The sequence below is a fragment of the Diceros bicornis genome, chromosome 35 (assembly GCF_020826845.1).
Source record: "Diceros bicornis minor isolate mBicDic1 chromosome 35, mDicBic1.mat.cur, whole genome shotgun sequence".
In the NCBI taxonomy this organism is placed as follows: domain Eukaryota; kingdom Metazoa; phylum Chordata; class Mammalia; order Perissodactyla; family Rhinocerotidae; genus Diceros; species Diceros bicornis.
Window position 1 is genome coordinate 8,304,724 of NC_080774.1, and position 15,504 is coordinate 8,320,227.

Below are 15,504 nucleotides of genomic sequence, written 5' to 3' on the forward strand. Positions count from 1 at the left end.
GCCGTTGGTGGTGAGTTCCCTGTTAATGAGTCAACAATATATATTAAGTAAGGTGTCTTTAAACAGAAACATACATAAAACAAGGTCATGTACGGATCGGTTGATAAAAATGTTGTCAACAGAGGCTCGCAGGAACCTAACCCCATATTTCCCTTAGGAGCAGCGGTTCAATATCCACTAATTCAGTGTTCACAGTGACTTTATAGAACAGAACTACCGTGAATAACAAGAAATGACCGTATATATATATTTCAGTTACTTTTCATGCAACTTTTGCATAAGTCTGAAATTTCTCGAAATAAAATGTTGAAAAAAAAAAATCTGCTCAGAGGCTCACCTGATTGGGGCAGCAGGAGAAATAATACCAGGCAGTCCAGACCCAACAAATACAGACACAAGAGGAGGTGTCCCTTATGAGTACGTTTATGTGTTCACACACACACACGCGCGCGTACACACTCGACGGGGAGGGGGGCCCAAGATGGAAAGGACAGGAGGCGTCCAGGTGGCACTGGCGTGGGGGAGGAGGAGGGACAAAGGGAGTGTTTGTCCCAGCTCTGGCTCCCACTGGGGGCCTCCTAGCAGGAGGCAAACCTGGAGCTGGAAAACCGGAAGTGCTTATTCTCATAGAGGAAAGTTTCAAAGTGCAGTAAGTTCTCTTAAAAAAAAGCCTCTTCCCTCCACTCTCTGCCCCCTGATGAAAACTCAGCCCCCTGTGCAGGCTGTCCTTGAGGCTGGGGCAGGACAAGGTCATGGGGAAGGGCGTAAGGCCAAAGCTTTGAGGTGCCCAGACTGAGGGCTTAGGCATAGTGGCTGCCAGGTGTCAGCGGGTGGTCCCCTCTGTGGTCCAGCTGGTCCTGCAAGCGCGCGAACTCAGCCAGCTCGTTGAGCTCCTGGAACTGTCGGTCCGTCTTATGGCTGACCAGTGAGCGGTAGAAGTGGACAGCAAAGACAATAAAGACCAGGCCGAAGGGCACCATGATGGTGGTAGAGGCGATGGCGGCGGCCTGGCCCGGGGTGATGCCACTGCTGCTGACATTGGCGGCCGCGCCGTCGTCTGGGGGCTTGCTGGTGGGCTGCGGCTGGCCCGGCTGCCTCTTGAGGGGCAAGAACTTGACCCAGCAGAGCAGCACAACCTCGGCCAGGAACAGCAGCGTGCCGATGACAGTGGAGAAGGCCCAGGCCAGCTCGATGTGGCGGTGCATGCGCTCGTGGGGCGACTCCTTCACTGAGTTGAGGTTGTGCACGTTGCTCACGGCCTCGATGTTGGGCAGGATGCAGGTGCTGATCATGAGCGCAAACAGGTGCACGGCCACCAGTACCGTGGTGCAGGCACTGAAGGCAATGAGCAGCCCCGGCGGGTAGTCGTGGTCAGCGTCCAGCTGCACCTCCACCATCGCCACCTGGGAGAAGGGGAGAGGCGGGCTGAGTGCCAGGACGGTCACAGCCCACAGAGCCGCACTCCAATCCTGGCTCTCCTTTCATCAAGCTCTGGGACCCTGGGTAAGTCACTTGGCTTCTCTGAGCCTCAGTTTCCATATCTATATAATGGGGCAATATGACCCACCCACTTAGGGTTGAGAAGTGGCAGAAAGTACTGGTGAACAAAGCAGGCTTGGAGCCCAGTCTGCCTGGATTTTAATCCCAGTTCTGCTACTCACTAGCTGCGTGTCCTTGGCAAAGTCACTGAACCTCTCTGAGCCGCAGCTTTCTTCTTTGTAAAATAGCAATATACTAGTTCATAGGATAATTTTAACAATTAAATGAGAGCTCCTGGGGCCGGTGTGGCTTAGCAGTTAAGTGCGCGCACTCCGCTGCTGGCGGCCCGGGTTTGGATCCCGGGCGTGCACCGCTTCTCCGGCCATGCTGAGGTCGCGTCCCACATACAGCAACTAGAAGGATGTGCAACTATGACATATAACTATCTACTGGGGCTTGGGGGAAAAAAAAAGGAGGAGGATTGGCAATAGATGTTAGCTCAGAGCCGGTCTTCCTCAGCAAAAAGAGGAGGATTAGCATGGATGTTAGCTCAGGGCTGATCTTCCTCACAAAAAAAAAGAAAAAAATGAGAGCTCCTGGTACATGGTAAACACCTCCTAAATAGGAACCACTGCAATTACCACCCAGCCAGGCATTAAAAACTAACCACCACAAATGGTTAAAATGGTAAGTTTTATGTATATTTGATGATGATAAAAAAAGTTTGCATAAAACAAGCGCAACCACCAACCCCCTTCCCTGTTGGCCCCATACTCCCATTCCCAAGCAGAGACTTCTCCTCATGCCCTGCTCTGGGGACAAGGAGAGGGGTTGGGGGGAGAGAGGAAGGCCCTCCCAGGTCATGCCCAGGCCCTTTCTGAGAACACAGTGCACCAACCAACAAGGAACCAGGAGAGGCTTCCCAGAAGAGATGGGCTCTAGCCAGTGCCACGGCGGGGTTGGCAAGCCCAGCTCTGGGCTCAGGGCCCCAGGACTGACGCACTAGCTGCTCCCCAGTTCCTGGAGACTTGTGGATCCAGGGTCACCAGGGGCATGCTCCGGGCCCACCACCCGCTGCTTCTCACCTGGGGCTTGCAAAATACCCCCATGTGAAGGAGCCAGCTCATCAGATCTGGGCCGGGAGCAGCGGGTGGTGGGCACACTGCCAGAATCTGCCTGTCGGGGCGGGAGGGACCGGGGCAGCAAGTGCCCACGGCAATACCATTCAGGACAGTGACCCTTCATAAAGTGTTTGCTCTGTACGTGCCAGGCTCCGAGGCGGAAGTCAGATGATGAAATGTACCCATTAGCCCCACACCAGCCTGCCCTTGATCTCTCCTTACTCTCTCTCCTCTCCTGGGGAGAGGAGTGGGCTCTTTCCTTCCCCACCAGCTCTCCTTCTGCCTGTGATGCCTGGCCCTGTTTGCTTTCATTTCTTGTACCTCTGCACCCATCCTAGGGCCTGGAAAGGCAGTGTGGGGCAGTGGTTAGGAGCACAGGCTCTGGAGCCAGGCTGCCTGGCCTGGAACCCTGACTCCTCTGCTATTAGGCTGTGTGACTCTGGCAAGCTCCTTCAACTTTCTGGGCCTCAGTTTCCTCATCTATAAAATGGGGATAATGGTACATGACAGAGGGTTGTTGTGAGGATTGAGCTCATCTACATAAAACTTAGTGCCTGGCACAGAGTGAACCTTCAGTAAAACTAAGCTTTATTATTATTATTATTCAGTTTAGAAACCTCATCCCCAATCCCACTGCCTCTATATGGAATCCTCTGGGGTTTCTACTCTGCTGCTGGAGGGACACGCTTGGGCTGAGAGAACACAAGGGCCAAACTGGTGGGCCTGAGTCTGGCTCTGAACCACCCCTGCTTCCCTGTGACCTTAGACAAGACCTTCCCCTCTTATCTGTAGTAAAAGGAGGGGACATGGCAAGATTAAGGTCACAGTGTAGAGCTGATGTGGGGTCCAAGACCTCTGCGAATCTGGTGAAAATAATGGACACTCTCCTTAGAACACCCAGGTATATATATTCATAGGACTTTTCCGACAATCTCAAGAGGATCCACAGACTTTTGCCTAAGAATTCCCACAATTGACGATTGTGTAACTTTTCCGCCCTGGAGTTTACAAAACGTTTTAAGCTCATATAAATCTGGGGCTGTGCCATTAGGATTTCGACCTTTTTTAAGATCACTGGTGGCCTAAAGCCAACCCTGAGAATTCTTAGTACACTTGGGTGAGGCACACGGGGCATCAGGGCAGGCCACAGGGCACGGAAAGTTAAGGCCACATCCTGAGGGCCCCTGGTCTCTGTCCCCAGGCCTGCCCACACTGGAGAAGGGGGGCACCCCCCCAGCGGTGCGTGCCTCCTGCCGCCTCCCCACCCCCAGCACTTCCTCTTCCTGTTTTGGCCTGCTGCCCCGGAACCTGAAATCAGAGAAGGGCCAAGCAGGAGAGCCTGCTGCTTGGCTGCCCCTAGTCCACGGGCTATTTATTCACTCACCGGAAATGTCCGGACCTGCCAGGTGCATCAGGCCCCGAGCTGGGTGCTGGGGGTGTGTGCAGGAGGTACACATACAGGCAATGCTCCCCCTCTGTTCCCTCACCTGGCATCTCCCCCTCTGTATGTCCATTAAGAGCGAATTGGCTCCTCCACTTACAAAGCTGGTAACCTTGGACAAGTATTTCAACCTCTCTGTGCCAGTTTCCACATCTATAAAACAGGGGCCTACTTCTTGTGGTTGATATAAAGATTCAATGAATTAATGAATATAAAGCCCTTAAAACAAGACCTGGCAAGTAATAAGCTTAATAATGTGCCAGCAATTATTAGTAACATCATTATTCTTTTTTTTTTTTTTGTGAGGAAGACCAGCCCTGAGCTAACATCCATGCCCACCTTCCTCTACTTTATATGGGACGCCGCCACAGCATGGCCTGACAAGCAGTGCGTCAGTGCGTGCCCGGGATCCTGCAAACCCAGGGCCGCTGGAGTGGAGCGCGTGCACTTAACTGCTGCGCCACCGGGCCAGCCCCTATTATTATTCTTCAAATGAAGAAACTGAGGCTCAGAGAGGTGAGGTTGGCGGGGTTAAAGGTTACACTGCTGTTGAGTGGGGGATCTGAACTCAAGTCCACTTGGCTCTAAAGCCTGTGTGCAAAGTGGGTAACAGTGTTCCCCTCACATGGTTGCTACTACAGACCAAATGTCTGTGTCCTCCCAAAATTAATACGCTGAAATCCTAACCCTAATGTGATGGTGTGAGGTGGGGCCTTTGGGAGGTGCTTAGGTCATGAAGGTGGAACCCTCATGATGGGACTAGTGCCCTTATAAAAGAGACCCCAGAGGGCCAGCCCCGTGGCTGAGCGGTTAAGTGCGCATGCTCTGCTACTGGCCGCCTGGGGTTCGGATCCCGGGCGCGCACCGACGCACCGCTTCTCCGGCCATGCTGAGGCCATGACCCACATACAGCAACTAGAAGGATGTGCAACTATGACATACAACTATCTACTGGGGCTTTGGGGAAACAAAGAAAAAAAGGAGGAGGATTGGCAATAGATGTTAGCTCAGAGCCGGTCTTCCTCAGCAAAAAGAGGAGGATTAGCATGGATGTTAGCTCAGGGCTGATCTTCCTCACAAAAAAAAAAAAAAAAAAAAAAAGAGAGAGAGAGACCCCAGAAAGCTCCCTCGCCACAGCCAGTAAACAGCGTCTATGAACCAGGAGGTCCGCCCCTTGATCTTCCAGCCTCCAGAAACTGTGAGAAATAAATGTCTGTTGTTTATAAGCCACCCAGTCTGTGGTATTTTGTTATAGCAGCCCAGATGGACTAAGACAGTTGCTGAGGAGATTAAATGAGGTCTTGACACGTAAGTGTTTAAACACAGGGTTGGCCCACAGGAGGCACTCAATAAATCTCAGCGAAAAAGAAAAACATGGGGCTTGAAGTAGAAGACAAATAGCCCCTAGATGCCCTCAGCTCAGGCTGGAGAGAGCTGACCCCATGTGCCCATGTTCTACCCCATGTGCCCATGTTCTACCCCTTGGGATGGGTGAGGGTCTTGGAGCCCCATTCTGGGCCTCATTTACTCCATTCTGAGGCTGCCCCAGTTCCAAACCCTGGGCACAAGGAGAATGTGAGTCCCAAACCACACCTGGCCTGATGGCCACCTCAGCAGGACCAAGACCACCATTTTACACACCATTTGTCACACCCACAGGCTCCAGGGCCAGAAATCGCAGCTGTCAACATACACCTGGCCTGGGGACACCAGAACCGGCCAGGCTTCCCTGAGCTCTTGGGCTGGGCGGCTCAGCCTGTGACGCTGGGACCCCCAAGGGTGAGGAAGGGGCCTGCTGCCATGCTCTGGAAGAAACCCCCTCACCCTCGCCAGACCCTACAATTCCTGGAACTGACCACACAGGCTGGCTGTAGGACCAACTTCAGCACCACGGGGCTTTGTAAAGGAATGATTCAGAGAGAGAAGAAAGGAACGGATGGCACACATCATGGATACTGATGAAAACTGTTCACAGGAATAAAAGCCACTGCTTTTCCAGAACGCTTCCTGCTTGGGAAATCTCCCCCCGGGTTTGGAGAGTAAAGTTGGGGGCCTCACGGAATCTGGCAGGCGACTCCCAGGGCCCCAGCTGAGTCCCAGAGAGATCAGATCAGATTGCAAGCAGCTTCGCAAGGTAAATATAGCCAGAGAGCTGGGCCCGTTAACCCAAAATAAAATCAACAGCTCCCAGCAGGCCATGGGCCTGTTTGAACCTGGCCACACAGGTCCTAAAGGGGTAGGAAAGGCAAAAGACCACCAGCCTCACCTCACACTGGTCCATGGACCCCCCAGAGGGGACTCGGGGACACCGATTTTCAAGCATGAGCCAAGAAGAGGGTTGTGTGATTCTGCAAAGGGTGGGGCCTGGCTGGCTTTGCCACGCCCAAATGCCAACCACCTCTCCTCACTCCTGCTGGGCTCTATGGAGACCTCGGCCACCTGGTGCCTGCCTGGAAGTCCAGACCCTTCTGAGGCAGCCCTCCCATGCCCAGCCTGACCCCAGCACCTACAGCTGGGAGACACAACTCTCCTTTCCCAAGCCTGGGCTTCTCTTGCTCACTCTTTAGGGGGGTGGATGGCTGCAGCATGGAACACAAGGGCCACCAAGCCGCAATCACCCAGGGTCACGCAGGGCCATCTGAGCCTACAGCCCATCTCAAATGCAAACTATCTATTAAGAGAGGATTGAAGCCTAGTCCAGCGGTTTACAAACTCTTTGACCACTACAGTCCAGTACTCTAAACGTTTCTATAAATAGATACACGCACATGTATAACAGAAACAAAAGTTTCCCCAAACAACATTTATCCTTAAAGCCCACTAATAACAGCCTATTCTTACAACACTCCATGCGTGCTGCTATGTTTTATTTCATTCCATTCTTGTTTCATTTAAAAAAAAAATGCTGGTTGTGACTCACTAAATTTATGTCATAAGCCACTAAGTTGAACCTGCAGATGGGGCGGGGGACGACAGGCCTAGACTTTCTCTCCATCTGGCTAATTCTGACTTTTTCAAGTTTTGCCTGGAGGATCCTGTGGTTCTGCTGGAGAGAAAGGAGGAAGTAAGAAAGCAAAATTCCTGCCCCAGGGAGGATGAGAGACACTAAACATTTAGGCAAATAAGTATTTTCAGACTGTGATAAGCGTCCTTCAGTTATGCTCCCCCCCACCTCACTTACCACACAAACGTGTTCTAAAGACATAATTACATGTCTATTTCCTCCAATCTACGTCCCTTTGTTTCTCCAGCATCTCGCGCTGGACCTTGTCCCACTAGGGGCCTCAGTAAAAGATTGTTGAAGGAATAAATGAAGGTAAGACCTGACCATACAGGGGTATTTCGGCCCAGGGTCTCTATAAAGTGTCTGACAGACAGTCCTATGTGATCCATTGGAAATCGGAAGACCATATTAGAGCTTCTACTGACCTTCATTTATTATTTAGCTCATCCTTTCAACTTTGCCATATTGTATTTTTATGTATGTTTTAATACACATGTTTTATTAGAACACATAGCATACATAATATGTATGTATAATATACATACATATGTACACATATACACATGATATGTATACATAAGCATACAAATACTGAGGCTAGCACTAACAATTTTTTGGGAGGGGTATGCACTCAAAAGTTTGGAGACCACCATTTATTTATTTATTTTTTAAAGGCATCTTTCTTCTTCTTCTTTTTTTATAATTTTATTTATTTATTTTTTCCCCCCAAAGCCCCAGTAGACAGCTGTATGTCATAGTTGCACATCCTTCTAGTTGCTGTATGTGGGACACGGCCTCAGCATGGCTGGAGAAGCGGTGCGTCGGTGCACGCCCGGGATCCGAACCCGGGCTGCCAGCAGCGGAGCGCACGCACTTAACCGCTAAGCCACGGGGCCGGCCCTGGAGACCACCATTTAGACCGGGGGTTGGCAAACTGGCCTGCAGAGTGTAGCTTTTGTAAATAAAGTTTTATGGGTACACAGCCACACCCATTCATTTACCTATCCTCTGTGGCTGTGTTTGAGCTAAAACGGCAGAATTGAGTAGTTACCACCGAGACCTTGTGGCCTGCAAAGCCGAAAATATTTACTATCTGAGGGGGGCCGGCCCCATGGCTTAGAGGATAAGTGTGCTCGCTCCGCTACTGGCGGCCGGGGTTCGGATCCCGGGCGCGCACCGACGCACCGCTTCTCCGGCCATGCTGAGGCCGCGTCCCACATACAGCAACTAGAAGGATGTGCAACTATGACATACAACTATCTGCTGGGGCTTTGGGGAGAAAGAGGGAAAAAAAAAATTTACTATCCGGCCCTTCATAGAAAAAGTTGACCAATTCCTGGGTTAGGCCAATGCTCCCAAAGACGGCTGTCACATCAGTCCCGGGAGAGCCTCCTCTGAAGAAAACGGTGTGTGGTCCTATCAGTTTGAGGGGTCCCTGCTGGGGAGCACATTAAAGGCCCCTAGAAGGCCCATCAGAGAGAAACCTGCTGGCTTCTATTTAACATTCTCAGTTTTATTTCTCCGAGGGATCTCTCCCTCTCCCCAGCACAGATTACCACAGTGCCACGTTGGGAAGCCCTGGCATTCTCCTTCATCAGCCCTGGACCCAGCAACCAGCAGAGGTCAACACAGATCCCAGCGGAAAATTCTAGAAATGCACCACAGGCACTTGTGAAATTGTTTTTTTTGTTTTTTGGGTTTTTTTTTTGTGAGGAAGATTAGCCCTGAGCTAACATCTGTTGCCAATCCTCCTCTTTTTGCTGAGGAAGATTGTCCCTGAGCTAACATCTGTGCCCATCTTCCTCAATTTTATGTGCGACACCTGCCACAGCATGGCTTGATAAGCGGTGCACAGGTCCGTGGCCCGGATCCGAACCCGCGAACCCTGGGCCACGGAAGCGGAGCACGTAAACTTAACCACTACGCCACTGGGCCAGCCCCATGCACTTGTGAAGTTTTACAAGTGGCTTCTCAGCTAGGCAGGGAGTGCCCTCCCCTTGGGGCATTCAGCAAAATTCCGTTTATACACAGCCCAGAGTGCAGAAGCGCACACATGGAAGACTTCAAAGGCCCAGTTACCGACCAGCTAAAGGGACAGGTGAGAGGGTGGCTGAGTAGAAAAGGCTCCAAGTCACACCGGCTGGGGTTTGAATTCTACTAGCTCAGTGATCTTAACCTCTAGGAGCCTTAGATTTTTCTAACTATAGTACATACCTTTAAGAGCTTTCTGAGGGTTAAAAAGAATGAAAGAAAAGGGTCCAGGCTCATGGTTGGTGTTGGGTAACATCATCATCATTATTCTAAAATTCAACACGTAACTCCTCTGCTCCAAAACCTTCGATGGCTCCCCACTGCCAATAGAAGAGTTCAAACTTCCTGAACAGCCATTCAAGGCCCTGCACCATCTTGGCCGACTATATTCATCCTTCTCTACTACTCCCTACACACCCTCAATTCCAGCCACATCAGCCCCTCTGCCTTTCCCCGAGACCCTATCATCTCTGTAACTTTGTCCCGGACACTTCCTCTGACCAGAGGGCTCTTCCCCAAGCCCTAGCTGGAATCATTCTTCTCAATCAGTTAACCCTTATACAAGCAGTCCGAACACCATGGGAACAAAGGTGAGCGAGTTTCCTGGGTACCTGGGCCAGGGATATTCTAAGTGCTTTGCAAATACTAAATCAATGAATCCTCACACCAACCCTATGAGGCTGGCACTACTACTAGCCCCATTTTACAGATGAGGAAACTGAGGCCCAGAGACGTTCAGTGACTTCCCCAGGGTCTCACAGTTGTAAATGGCAGAGCCAGATCTGAACGCAGGTTGTGTGGCTCCAGACCATTCTTACTTAGCTCTACCCTATTGGAGCCTCCCCGCTCCACCCCACCCAACTCTCTCTGATGCTTCCTCTCCCGCAGCAATGGGGCTACACCAGTCATAGGGCTCAGCAGCTCACCAGCCCGCTAACCTCGGGGACGTCCTTCATCCAGGGCGAGCACCTACCCTCACCACGTTGTGTGAAAATCGTGAGATGGGGCAAGAGCACTCTGCACAGTAGCGGGTCTACTCCAGGACCCCAATCCAGAACAGCAACGACTACTGTTACTGATTAGCACTGTGAGTAGTAACAGTAATTTCTTACTCATTTCCATGCCCCCTGAACTCCGAACATGTCACAGAGGCTCAATGTCTTACGATTCGAGCTCTTCCTTCTAACTCATTTTCACAGAAATTCCAAGCAACTTCTGAACCCGCTCTGGAACCTGGGAAAAAAAGGGTGCTAGCGGGCAGAGAACTTGAGGAGGCAGATAATCCAAAAATAATTGATCCCAGGTCGTGGAAGGCATTTTGTTTACGGCAGCAGGCTGACCTTCCCAATTATCTTCTGCTTAGGCTAACGTTACAGCCTGCCCTCCCCAGCAAACCAAGGTTGCCATGTGTACTCGCCAGAGTCTTGCAGGGCACAGGGTCAGGCTGAGGTGGGCTGCCTTTCACTGAGAGGTAAACTGAGGCACAGACAGCCTAAATCATAGCCCATGAGGGCACCCTCAGCTCAAGGGTGCAGGATGCTATCAGGCGCTACATCCAGGGCCCCTGGTTTTATATCTTTCATTGGAGTCGATGCTGAGCCCAGCCAAGGCCTATTGTTTCTAGAAATGCTGTCAGGAGCAGGAATCTTGGCTGCAGAGTAGAGGGTCCAGCTAAGGTATACACCATCAGATCTTGGAAATTCCTGAACCTTTCGTGGGCCCAATCTGGCCTCCTCATGAATCCTCATTCAAGTCCATGAGGGAGCAGGATCTGTGCCCCTTTCATACCCGTGAGAAAACCGGCCCCAAAGTCTGAGATCCCACAGCTAGACCCTTACCCACGATGGGGGGCGTCTCTCGGTTCCCTCCAGGGTCTTGGGAGATTTTTCCTCCATCTCACCTGGTGAGCAGGTGAGCCTCCCATCCTTGCCAACTCTCCCACCCCTGGAGATGAAAGGTCACATCAGTTCCTCTGGTTTTCCAGGTCTCTAGGAAGGAAGCTCTCTGGGGGCAGGAAGTTGTTTGTGCTGACTCACAGGCCAAGGGAGAGTAGTCCAGGAAACTTGCTCACTCTGTTTCCATGGCGTTGGGCTGTGTGGCACCCCTTCCTCTCTGAGGCTCACTCACAAGGCTAGGTGTCTGCGGTGGGGGTGAAGCACGGACAAACCTGCCCTGCTGAGCCCCACTCTCTACCCCAACGCCATCTCTCCCATAGATTTCCAGACTCATGTCAAACACAGTTACCCTCTTGTAACTGCTTTACTAGAATGGAGGCTGTCATGGGTTCAGCCCTTCCCTGCTGGCAGAACTTTGGGGATTCCATCAGTCGAGCCAAGAAGCCTTCTCCACCCCAGCCGAGGAAAATGTCCCCAAGAGACAGTCTGGGTGAGCCAAGGCCCACCCCAAGTCACTGGCTGCCCCTGCCTCTTGACTTCCCCACACTGTTTTTAGCAAGAGGAAGAGGGAGGTGACATTTGATTAAAAGGCCCAGCTTCTTTGGGAGGAAGACGGGACTCAAGAAGGCAGGATGTTCACTTCTCCTGGAGTGGGAAGGGGCCTGGGCAGCTATGAATTTAAGATCCCAAGAAAAAGGGGAACAGGCATCACACCTGCTGAGCACTGCTGGGAAGAGCTAACAATTGGCGGTGTCACTCCCTTCCTCTCCCTTCCCCCAAACCATAAAATTTTATTTTGTTTAAAAGAAACTTTTCTGCTCCATTTCTCATTCCCTAGAAGGCCTGGTCCTACCATGGCTCTGGCTGGATATCAATCAGAGCTCCATACACCACAAATGGCACAAGTGCCTGAGTTCTGGGTGCCAGCAGAGCCTCGTTCAAAACACGCTCCAGCAGACTAGCTGCGTGGCCTCGAGAAAGTCCCATGACAAGAATCACCTCGAAGGGTGGCTGAGGAGTTAGTATGGAGTTAAGGAACCTACACAGGGTGCTTGGTAAATGTCAGCTATTCTTAGAGATTCTTCAGACACAAGGCAGAGACGGGTTGCATAGGATCTGGGACTAAGAGAACAGAATTCCATCATATTGATCTAAACTAAAAACTAGACTGCCCCTCCCTCGCATGTGCATACACACACACTCTCTCATCTCCTCTCAAGGGCTCCCTCAATTTTTTTTTTTTTTTGGTGAGGAAGATTAGCCCTGAAGTAACATCTGTTGCCAATCCTCCTCTTCTTGCTGAGGACGATTGGTCCTGGGCTAACATCCCTGCCTATCTTCCTCTACTTTATATGTGGGATGCCTGCCACAGCATGGCTTGATAAGCAGGGCATAGATCCGCTCCCGGGATCCGAACCTGCGAACCCTGGGCTGCCGAAGTGCAGCCGGTAAATTTAACCACTACACCACTGGGCCGGCCCCTAGGGCTCCCTCAATTTAATATATATATATTTTTAAAGATTTATTTATTTATTTTCCCCCCAAAGCCCCAGTAGATAGTTGTATGTCATAGCTGCACATCCTTCTAGTTGCTGTATGTGGGACGCGGCCCAAGCATGGCCGGAGAAGCGGTGCGTTGGTGCGCGCCCGGGATCCGAACCCGGGCCACCAGCATCGGAAAGCGCGCACTTAACCGCTAAGCCACGGGGCCGGCCCTCAATTTAATCTTAAAGTCAGAGAAACTTCTGAGTAGCAGCTTTCCTTTACCGATTCAGAAATCAAGGCCCAGAGAGGCATCTGCGTGAGGTCACACAGGCAGCAAGTGGCAGAGCTGGGAGAGCTCTTCTCCACCCCCAATCACCTGGCCTTTCCACTGTGGCTGGTGTGCTCTGCACTCGCTTAGGGTTTCGAAAAAGTTCAGGCTCCACTGCATGAGCCCACTTGTTTGTAGAACACAGGGAGAGTACCAGACACACTCCCTTCCCAAGACAACACGAAGGGCGCGGCCACTCCCTCCCTCAAGGCCAAGGGCTTAGCTCACTCACTGGGAAGGCAGGAGTGCTCTAGGCTAGAGACTTTGGGGGGGGGTGACCCCACTCACAAGGGCTGATGTCACCGAAAGTGATAATAATGAATTGTTATGTAGGGCCCAGCCCCAAGACTCCAAGATTCCAGGCCTAAAGGCATCCCTAAGGCCACTTCTCTGCCCAACCTGCAGCCTCACCCAACGCGCCCCTCAGGAGGCTCATTTCTACTCCAGCCCAGGCCAGCACGAGAGGAAACTACGCCAATCTCCTAAATCAAGACAGAGCCCATTCAACGGGAACATGTCCCACCCTCCTCCCCCACACCCAGTGACTCAGTGGCAAGTTTCTGGAGAAGAAACTGAGGGTGAGGAGTGGTTGTCAACCCCCCAGGCTGAGGCTCTCGGAAAATACGGTGGGAGAAAGGGTGTCAGGAAATCCCCTTTACAGGTGATATCAGAACATGGCCAACACCTTCTGGCCTCAAGTGTGGGGGCACAAGACAGACAGCTCAGGGGTGCTTCTCCTCCCCACCTCCTGAACACCTGCTCCCAAGGAGATCAGACCCTTTGTGTCCTTCCTTTCCCCCTGAATATATGTGGGACGGTCTTCTTGCAGATTTACTTTGACGATCCTGCTGTGTTTTTCCCTCCTTGCTGCATGGAGCTTGCTCATCTGAAGGCACCTGAGCCCCCCATCCCTGGACATTTGTATGGTTTGACACTCCCTCAAGTCTCCCACATCGGGTGTCACTTGTCGCTCACGTCCAGCACTTCTGGCCCTCTCCAGCGTCCACGACAGCCTTCTCCCAGCTCTTCCCCTCACCCCAGCCCGCCTGCTCCCCTGTGGGCCCCGTCGGGGCTGCGGGCGGGAGCGACCAGGACAGGAGAGGGGGCAGGGCAGGGCGGCCCGAGCTCACCATAGCGAAGCCGGAGAGCAGAGCCGAGGTCCGGCTGGAGGCTTTGAGCTTGGCGCGGCTCAAGTAGAGCTTGCGCCAGGACAGCGCCTGCATCGAGTGCTCGTTGAGGCTCATCACCTCGGAGTAACTCTGGCCGATCCAGTCCGGGTAGGTGACGGCAGGAGGCGGTGGCGGTGGGGGCGGCGGCGGCTGCGACGACCCCGGGGGCTCCCCGTCCCCGCTGCGGCGCCGGCTCCGGCGGCTGCCGCTGTTGCTGCTGCCGCCGTTTAGGGGAAGCTGGGGGCTGTTGCTGCTCGGGGGCGGGGCGGGCTCCGGATGCATGGAGCACGTTGCAGAGGCGCGGGCCGGCCCGGGCGCCTGCGAAGGCAGCGGCCCCCACCCCACGCCGCACCTCCGCCTCCGCCTGAGGCAGCGACCGCCTGCCCTTCGCGCGGGCCTGGCCTCACCCGGCCGGCAGGCGAGGACAACGAAGAGATGGTCGAAGACGCTGCAGCTCCAGCCTGCAGGCCCGCCTCGCCGCTTGCAAAAGTCCGGGGAAGCAGCAACGCGAGCCTGCGCGCAAGCTAGCGTCCCGGATCCCCGGGCCCGGTCCCTCGGCGCGCGCCGCGATTGGCTGCCGCCCCAGGCTGATTTGCATGCGTCCCCGCCCACCCGACGCCCCGCCCAGGGGAGGTGGGCGGTGCTGGCGCGAGTCACGTGACTCGTCTCCTCCGACAGCACCGCCCACAATCCCCGCGCGCCGCAAGCGCCTGCGCCCCTTCCTGGAAGCGGCTCAGCGCCCTGTGCGTCGCCGCGCTGCCACTGCCGGGACCTCCCATCTCCGCAGCTGCTCTGATGGCCGTGCTCCCGGAGCTCGGACTCCTGAGGCGGACCGCTTGAGGTCACCTCTGGGCGCCTCCTGCCGCCCGTGTTCCCCTTGGAACAAGGTGGCTCAAGTTCTGCAGGAAAAAGAACAGGCTGAGGTCTAGAGTTCATTTAGTCTGCTTATTGAGCATCTACTGAGTGCCAGCACTGTTCTAGGCGCTGAGGGTAGGGTGGTGAACAAGATGGACAAAATCCTCTGCCCTCATGAAGCTTACATTCTAGGGGGGCAACACACAAACACCGAAGAGTAAATTATAATAGTTTAGGTGATAAATGTATAGAAAAAACAAAGCAGAGAAAAGGAGGTGAGTGATGCTGAGGCTGCAATCTTAATTTTAGAATGCTCTGGACAGGGATTTTCGGTCTGTTTTGTTAAATTCGCTCATTTACGGTTCACCAGCTTCTGACGCATAGTAGGCTGGCTGGCACCAGATAAATATTTTTCTGAATGAGTGAATGAATGCTCAAACCCATTCAGCGAGTGTTTACTGAGCACCTGTTAAGAGCGAGGCTGAGAAATTCCAGAAAATGGTAACCTTTATGCAATGTTATATTTTAGTGGGCAGAACAGGCAATAAGCAAACAAATAAAGTTTACACCTTTCTGACTTGGTCACATTTGAGCTGAGACCTGAACCGGCAATGCGAAGAGCCAGGGATCTGCTTTCCAGGGGTGAAGGGAACGGCAGATGGAAAGACTCTGAAGCAGCAATATCTGGCTGTTGGA

At 52.8% G+C, this 15,504-nt stretch overlaps 1 protein-coding gene across 1 annotated transcript; it reads right to left on the reverse strand.

Annotated features, from left to right (window-relative positions):
* Positions 1 to 407: 407 nt before the first annotated feature.
* Positions 408 to 14,469, reverse strand: ORAI1 (ORAI calcium release-activated calcium modulator 1). The gene is made up of 2 exons (XM_058531374.1): positions 13,915 to 14,469; positions 408 to 1,403 (listed from the first exon to the last, which is right to left on the reverse strand). The coding sequence occupies exons 1-2, from the start codon at positions 14,233 to 14,235 to the stop codon at positions 801 to 803; spliced, it is 924 nt and encodes a 307-aa protein (XP_058387357.1). The 5' UTR covers positions 14,236 to 14,469; the 3' UTR covers positions 408 to 800.
* Between the last annotated feature and the right edge of the window lie 1,035 nt (positions 14,470 to 15,504).

Coding starts and splice junctions, on each gene's coding strand:
- ORAI1 (XM_058531374.1), bottom strand. CDS start 14,235: ATGCATCCGGAGCCCGCCCCGCCCCCGAGCAGCAACAGCCCCCAGCTT. Junction 1,404..13,914: donor TGCTCTCCGGCTTCGCTATG/GTGAGCTCGGGC, acceptor CCCTTCTCCCAG/GTGGCGATGGTGGAGGTGCA.